The sequence below is a fragment of the Crocuta crocuta genome, unplaced genomic scaffold (genome assembly GCF_008692635.1).
Source record: "Crocuta crocuta isolate KB4526 unplaced genomic scaffold, BGI_CrCroc_1.0 scaffold29, whole genome shotgun sequence".
In the NCBI taxonomy this organism is placed as follows: domain Eukaryota; kingdom Metazoa; phylum Chordata; class Mammalia; order Carnivora; family Hyaenidae; genus Crocuta; species Crocuta crocuta.
This window is the reverse complement of record NW_027533280.1, coordinates 1,829,611-1,838,092: the sequence shown is the minus strand read 5'-3', so window position 1 is coordinate 1,838,092 and position 8,482 is coordinate 1,829,611. Positions and strand designations below refer to the sequence as shown.

Here is an 8,482-nt window from a genome sequence, read left to right as displayed (position 1 = left end):
TATCTGTGTGCACCTGCCAGGCCCTGCCCACACAGGCAGCCCCGGAGAGGCAGAAACCGCCTTGCTCAGCGCCCCCGCTGTGCCTGCTGGGTGCCTCGTCCATGTGCCCCGAATGGATAATGAGCCAGAGTCCAATATGCAGAAAAGCCAGGCAGGCCGTGCCCGCAGGGAGGCTGCGTTTTCCAGCCAGCAAGGCATTTAGAGACAGACCCTTGTCATCCCCTCTCAGAGGAACCAGCAGGGAAGGAAGGAGGATTAAAATTTAATCCTATTGATCCCCAGAGGGGCGGTGAGTTCTGGCTGTTCCTGCCAGAGGCAGCTGAAGGGCTTCCTGCCCACCCAGCCTCCAGGCCCTGAGGCTCAGCCCACAGGGAGGGACCCCCTTCCATGCTGACCTCCACTGGGGCCAGGGACCAATCCCGGCACCCCAAAACCAGAGGACTCTTCCGGAGGGAAAAGTCTCCCCTCCCCTCTATCATTCCTCATTTATTCAAAAAATGTTTCCTGAATTCCTACTATGTGCTGTTCCAGGTGCTGGGGAAAGAGCTGGGAAATAGACACAAAAATCCCTGCCCTCCCAAAACTTCTGTTTACCATAAACAAAATAAACAATAAAATCTGAATCATGTCCAGTGGAGTGGGAACAAGGGCAAAAGAGAAAATTAAAGCCAGGAAAAGGAGAAACATCCCTTGAAGGTTTTCAGGATTAAATGGAGGGACAAAATGGGCCTTGCNTCCAGGCAGAGGGCACGGCCAGTGCAAAGGCCCTAAGGCAGGAAGAACAAAGGCTAGTGGGCCTGCAGCAAAGTAAGGGCATAAATGAAGGGACAAAAAGAGGAATTAGCGACAATGAGGAGCAAAGTTCTGGGATCAAAGGTGTGCCCACGTGTGGTGACTTTGGGTGTGATTATGTCTCCCTGACCAAAGAGTTAATGCAAGTGGGCCAGGATCACTGCTGTGCATCACTGCCTGGAAGAGTGGTGGGCACAGAGCAAGTGTTCAGTCACAGGGCTGCTGAACGGATGAATACACAAATGAAGGAAGAGGAGGAGTATGATGCCCCCAGGGGACCTAACCTACTGGGCAGGGGCCTGCTCTCAGCTCCCCAGGAGCCAGGGTTCCAGTCCTAACCTGCAGCTCACTAGCGATGAGGCCTCGGGGAAATTACTGGAGCTTCATGTAAGCTAACCCAGCCACTCCTACCCCACTAGGACAGCGGAACGGAACGAAATCCAAGAATGTGGGCGGAAGCCCCGGGCCTGAGGAGCGGGAGCAGACAGGGCAACGCCAGCACTCCGGGACCCCAGCGTGGGAACTGCCAGCCGGGGTGGGGGGGCACAAGCTGCAAGTGCCTGCTAGTCCCAAGCTCCTCTTGGGAGAGCGCCCTCCCTCTATCTAGCCTTAGGGACAGGGCAGTGGTCAGTCTCCCAGGGCAGGGCTGAGTCCTAGCCCTGACCAATCAGTGTAGTCAGACCCCTCTCCCGACCCGGGTATGAGCTGAGACACAGGCATGTGACGCCAGCTAGCCAGTAAGCACCAACCCTAGGACTGCGTCCTAAATGCCCTGGGAGGCAGGGGTGCCTGCAGCAGCACACGTTGTCCCACTGGGACGGGGACCAGAGCTCCCAGACATCTTTGCCTGAGGGCCTGGATCACCATCAACTTTCAACAGCCTCGAGCAATTTAAGCGGAGTTTTTGTCTCTCGTATCCAAGAGTCTTGACCCACCGGACCCTTCCTCATACGGCACTTTACAGTTTACAGAGCCCCTCCAGCCACAATCTTGGGGATTTCAAGAACGTGGCCGGGACCCAAAGCGACAAAAGACCCGAGACGAAAATAAAAGGCCCAGCTCACCAGGTGGTGGCTGGCCTGGGCTCCAAGCCACCCTCCTCTGCCCACCTCCCTACTCACACAGCAGCTGCAGAAAACCTGGGCAGGAGGCAGCCATTTGGGCAGGGACACATTCCAGCAGGGGAGAACGAGAAGGGGTTATCTTAACTGCTCTGGGGGTGGGGGGGGTGCTGAGGCCAAGGAGCCGAAGACCAATGGGATCTGCAGCCACAGCTCCCTGGGGAGGACCCGGCACAGCCTGAAGGACACACTCCAGGGAAGGGCAGCCCAGGCTTCCGGAGGGAACACCGAAGGCCTGTGCCTTTGCGTCTGCCTGGCCCCGCAGGGCTCGAGGCTGCTGCCTGTGGGAGTGCTGGCCCCAGGAGGCTGAGCCCCTGACGAGGGCCAAGGGCAGCGTGGTGACATGCCGAGCAAAGCCACCAACTCCCCTCCACAGCTGCTGGAGAGAAGGGCACCTGCCCTGTCACCAAGGGTCAGAGGAGCTGCCCCAGGGCGACACACGGGAGCCCTGCCCCAGTCCCCTCCACCACAGGCTCCTGGCGTCAGCTCGATCCTGGCTCCGGTCTCCAGCCACACGCTCACTTGCTCTGCAATCTCAGGCAGCTCACCTTCCCTCTCTTGGCCTTGATTTCTTCGTGAGGAAATGGAGAGACTACAACAGTACCTGTTGCATACAGGTCTGGAGAGAACTAGGTAGAATTATGCAAAACATAAACGATCACCAGAAAGGAAGAGTGACACCACCAGCATCACCAGCTGGCACTCGCTCAGTGCCAGGCGTTGGTCTAAGGGCTCTACGAGATGAGCTCATTCAACTCCCATACCCCAGGGAGGGGCCGGAATTACCATCACTATGCAGGGAGCCACGGGGAGGTGTAAGTACCTTGCCCGAGGTCACATAGCCAGGCCATGGTAAAGATCCCACATGAACCTAGGGGCATCCTGCTAAAGCACACGCGACCCCTCAGCGCCCTTTATTATCTTATGGCGGTGCCAGGGTACGGGAGGGCGACCGGCCCGGCAAGGCCCAGCATGAAGCTCTGGGCCCCCAGCAGGCTCAGTTTCACCCCGCAGCTGTTGCTGCCTCAATAGGCGGAAGCATAGCCAAACCAACGGATCTGGAAGTTCCTTGCCTGGAGCTACAGCCACAGGCCCAAGCACAAGACCCCAGGCTCCAGAGCAGCCCCCCGGCCCCAGGACTCCCCCAGCCCCCACCCGCCCTGCGAACACCAATCCAGCACTGGGGCAGATCCTATAGCACAGACGGCTGGGAAAGATGGCCAGGACCCAGGGCGGGGGGGGGAGGGGGAGGAGAGATCCTACAGCACAGACAGCTGGGTACACCCGTCACTGTGTAACCTCAAGACAAGGAACGGTCCCTCTCTGGGCCTCAGTTTTGTCACCTGTAAACTATGGGAGACAAGTCAAATCCATGGGCCCTGAGTTCGTGTGCAAAGAGTCAACTGTAAATCACAGGAGCTGAGCTCTCTGTGGCTCGACTGGGATGACAGTGAGTTCACTGCCTCACCAGACACCAGGTTCCACTTCGGGGCAGCTTGGGCCCCAGAGACACTCTGCTCCGGTACCCTAAGCCACTCCCCCAAGACTGAGCCCCCTCCAGTCGCCGAGTGCCCGCCCTCCACATCCCTAGGAGCCCCCGCAGCCTGCTACGGACCCTGTGCTCAAGCATGCCTTCCAGGCCCAAACGTCAGCAGAGGCCAGTGCTCATGTTCTAGGACGTGAGGGCCCACAGGTTCAAGTCGCAGGTCCACTGCTTTCTAGCTGTGTGACTTTGGATATGTCACTTAGCGTCTCTGAGCCTCAGTTTCTCCCTGTGTTAAACGGAAACAATTCCTGAATCTGCCTTCCCAGGGCTGCTACATAAAGAACCTGGCCCATCGCACGAAAGGAGCTGTTCAATTACCGTTTGCTCTTATTTTTAATAATAACACCATTACTATCGTCTTCTCTGTTACAGGACCTTCTCTGTAATGAGTGCGCCACTGATTGCCCAGTCCTCTCCACCTCAACCCTCCAACTCACTGGCCCCCGAGGCCCTCCTCCAGCCTGCCGCCCACACTGTCACGCGGGCTCCCACAGGCCGGCCACAGCCCACACCAGGCTGCCCGGCTCCCGTTCAGGCCCGCGCGCAGGGGCGGGGATTGCGGCAGACCCCATTTCTCAGTCGCAGGGAGAGAGCCAGCCCCTCAGGGCGACACCGCACAGCATTCAGAGGCCAGCCCGGGTCGGGCAGGAGAAGAGGGAGTGGGGGCGCCCCGGGCGGGGGCAGGGCGTACCCGGTTTTCGTCGTAGATGATCTGCACCAGGCTGCGATGCTTTGACTCGGTGGGCGGCGGCGACACGGGCTTCTCGGGCTCCGGGGGCTTGGCGGCCTCCTCCTCCAGCTGTTGCTGTGGCAGAGGGGGGAGCGGGGTGGTGAGCGGCCGGGCAGGCGGGAGGCGGGGTGCAGCACCCCCATGCCGGGGGGGCGGCCCCGCAGCCCAGCGGGCGGCAGGCCTGGCGGACTCACACAGGAAGTCAGGCTGCTAACCATTTCCTCTGAGTCACCGGGGGACTCCGGGCCCTGGCGGGGCCCCCAGCTCAGCAGGGAAGGGCCCACTCCAGGCTCTCGGCCATGCGGCCGGCCTTCCCAGGTTCAAATCCCACTTAGCGGACTTACGAGCCAGGCGAGCACAAGCAGGCAGCTTTGAAACCCTAATGTGCTACAGTTTCCTTCTCTGTAAAATGGGGCTTATCGGCAGGCGTCCCTGGCAGGTCTCTGCAGGTGCGGGCACGGAAGGGGCCCGCTAAAAGCCAGCAGCCCTCCTCCACAATCATCCCTGCAAGTACCACAGTCCCCAGGAGAGGCCATGAAGACTCTGGAGCCAGGCCGTGCAGACGGGAACCCTGTTTCTACTTTACTATCTAAGCTGTGACTGCCTAGAGCTTCCCTCTCCTCCCATCAAACAGGGAAAATTAAACCTCCACCCCAGAGAGCTGGTATGATGGTGCAATGTGCCAGGGCAGGCAATGCACCCAGCACCTAACAGGCAGCTTCTCACCCTCATCTGCCTGTGGCCTTTGCACCACACCCTCCTCCTCCCAACACTGAAGGACACCCCCTCGTGCCAGTCTATACCAAAACAGAAAAGGGAAGACCAGAGAGCCTATGACATTGGCCCAGGGTCACACAGAAGACCAAAGTCCAGGTGTGTGCAATCTGAGAGCATCCTGAGTGAGAACAGACACCGCTCTCTGCTCACTACGCAAGACCTGCCCACAGCCACTGACTGTGGAGCAAAGCAGTATGAATTCAAGAAGGCAGCGAAGAGAAAAGCAGTGCAGTAAGAGCCAGAAAATCCAGTCCTGGCCTCTGCCGGCACCAAGGCCTGGCTGGTGGAGCCAAGCTGCCTCAGCCCCACAGTGACCCCTGGCAGCAGCTTCCAGAAGGACAGTCAGCATCTGGCAGAACATGGAAATCTCCCTGCAAAAAGTGCAAAAACAAAACAAAACAAACAAACAAACAAAAAAAAAATAGAAAACAACGAAGCAAAGAAGTGGAAGAGGCACATAGCCAGAAAGGGTGGGCAGAAAAGAAATCCTCTCTGGTTTGGTTCATGAAGCTGATCCTCCCTGAGGCACCAATGAGAAATACCACCAGAGACCCTGGCGATGCCGAATTCTACCCAGGGCAAACCTCACTCCAAAACCACCAGCTATGTGGCCTGGGGCAAGTCATTCAACCTCTCTGACCCTCGGTGTCTTCCTCAGAGAAAGCAGCAGAAGGCTTTTCTGAGGATCAAAGGAGGAGATGCATAAAAAGTGCTGCTACACAGCCTGATGAACCCGGGCTATCAAAGGCAAATCAAAGCCACAATGAAATACCACTTCTGCCCACCAGGATGGCGTAAACACGAACAGAAACACAGAGAAAAATAAGTGTTGGTGAGGACGTAAAAAAACAGGGACCTCTGGGCACTGGTAGCCAGAATGGAAAAGGGGGCAGGTGCTATGGAAGACAGACTGGCGGCTCCTCAAAGTGTGACACGTGGGATGAGCAGGCGACCCAGCAATCCCGCTCCCAGGTACAGAGCGGCGAGAACTGACGACAGGGCCTCACACAGAAACGTGGCCACAAAGGGTCACGGCAGCTCCGTCTGCAACAGCCGAGAGGTACAAACAACCCTCATGTCCATGAACACGTGACCGGACACGCAGAATGTGGTCCATCCACACAGTGGACACGATTTCACCTTCGAAAGGAACGAAAGGGCGCCTGGCTGGCTTGGTCGGTAGAACACGCGACACCGTCTTGGAGTCATGACTTCAAGCCGCATGTTGCACTTGGAAATTATTAAAAAAAAAAAAAAGAAAGAAGGAAAGAAGGAAGCACAGGCGCCTGCTGTGTATTACAGGATTCTGCTAATACGAAATACCCAGGGCAGGTAAATCCATACACAGAGACGCAGATTAGAGGCCGGCGGGAGACAGGAGGATGGAGAATGACCACCAGTGGGTACAGGGTCTCCGTGAGGGGGATGGAAACGTAAGCAGATGGGGGGTCCCCACACTGTGGATGTGCTACCCGACAGTGAATTGTTCACTTTAAAACGTTCTGTGAATTTCAGTTTAAAACTATAATGCCACCGTGGATTTGAAAAACAAACCAAAGCTGGCAAGGGCTGCTCTGAGCCGCCTGGCTCCCGGCCACAGCCACACACACGTACATGACATGACCTGAAGCCCGTCCCAGAGCCAGGCCGGGGGGACCAAAGGTGCCTGTACTCTCCCCTGCCCGTGTAGATGCTGCCTCACCCCAACCAGGCCCCGGGCCTCTCTCAGGGGTATCCCAGATGCTTCTCAGGGTCAAGGCAATGTCACACTGGCCCAATCAACAGTTTCTAACGAGCACCTACTATGCGCCAGCACTGCCAGGAGCACACACTGAGCAGGGAGACAAGGACCCTGCTCAGCTTCAGGAGGAGCCCACAATGTAGCAAAGCGGGAAAGATCATCAAGGAGGGGGCTGGGCACAACAGGGGCGGCAAACTTCTCCAGGGAAGGCCCCGAGAGCAAATGGTTCAGGCTCTGCCTGCCACACGGTGTCTGTCTTGACCACTCAGCTCTGGCACTCTATCCTGAAAGCAGCCACTGACAACATGTGACTCTGTGCCAATAAAACTTTATTTATAAAAACAGGCAGCAAGCCAGACCTGGCTGGATTTGCTGGCCCCAGGAGAGAGGGTGGCTGGGGAGGAGGGCTCCTACAAAGGCCTCTGTGGAGATGTCTGAGCAGAGACCGGAAGACGCCAAAGGGAGGCAGGAGAGGAGCCAGGAAAAGGCAGATCATCAATTAATTGTGTATCGATTAGTGTTGAAATTAAACTATAAAATTAATATCCCAGATCTTTGGGTTAACTTTCCTTGGGTCTCAACAGTCACCAGGAGGATCCGTTTTCACAACCCGTCCCCTCCTCACAACCCTGCGAACGTGCTATCACGTCTGTGCCCATTTCACAGAAAGGAAACCGAGGCTGCGGGAGGCGACTATTAGGAGGCAGAGCTGGGAGGCCCCGCCCATTCCGTGTCCAGAGCCAATGAAGCGGCGGGTCTTTGCCGCCACGTTGTGAATGAGGAAAGTGAAGCACAGGGTGCTAAGNATATTCAAGTGCAGGTTTTGTTTCATTGTAATTACACTGAGCTAACGGTGCAGCTCCTCAACCGCACCTGCACGCGTCGGGCACACGCGTCACGCAGGCCAGCGCCTACCTTTGCGGGCACTGCGGCCCCAGAACATTCCCACCGTCGCGGAGAGTCCTGCGGGCCGCAGCGCGCCACACAAACCGCGCTCTCGCCCCGGGAACAGAAGGGCCGGAAGACGCGGCGGCCCGAGCGCAGGCCCACATGCGCGCTCCCGGCCCGACCCCGGCACGTCCCCGGCGTTCTCAGGCGCCACTGTCCCGCCCGCCTGCCCGCACCTGCTTCTTCTTCAGCTTGGAGATCTGCTGCTCCACCATGGTGATCTCGCGGTCCACCCGGTCCATGTTCTGGATCAGCTCCTCCTTGGAGAGCCGCGGGGGGACGAGCTCCAGCTCGGGGTCGGCGTGTGGCGGGCTCGGGGGGGACACGGGCTCCAGCTTGCCTGCCAGGCTGCGGTCCTGTGGCGAGGGGACAGGAGGAGCATGCGGTCAGCACAAAGGGCACCCGGGCCGGTCTTCTGCCTCGCTCCCCAGGTTCCCAGCCACAGCAACATCTGTCATGACGGTCCCCGCATCCCAGATGCAGGGTTGCTTACCAACCCCGACCGTGTCCTCTTCCCAGCCCGCCACCCACTCCGCGATGGTCAGATCCCTTATGTCCTCCTGGACAAGAGTTTCCACAACCCCCTCCTCCTACAGGGGCCTCTCTCTTGCCCCACCTACCTGCCCCTGTCCTCCCACAGAACCAAGCTCCCCAAAAGTAAGCACCGAGACCCCCATGTCGGATCCCTGAAGGCCGGGGCACAGCGGACCCTCGGTGAACAATTATTTGCAATGCTCTGTCTGAACTGGCAGCATACAGAAAATTTACATAGAGTGCAAGCCTGGTTTTGTACACCATCACCCACCCCCCCCCCCCACGAACCCTGA

At 58.0% G+C, this 8,482-nt stretch overlaps 1 protein-coding gene across 1 annotated transcript in view; it reads right to left on the bottom strand.

Annotated features, from left to right (window-relative positions):
• NCOR2 (nuclear receptor corepressor 2) overlaps positions 1-8,482 on the bottom strand; it is a 179,475-nt gene that overhangs the window by 120,077 nt on the left and 50,916 nt on the right. The window contains 2 exon segments of the mRNA XM_077747973.1: positions 4,151-4,264; positions 7,832-8,011. Coding sequence (XP_077604099.1) covers positions 4,151-4,264; positions 7,832-8,011 — 294 coding nt within the window.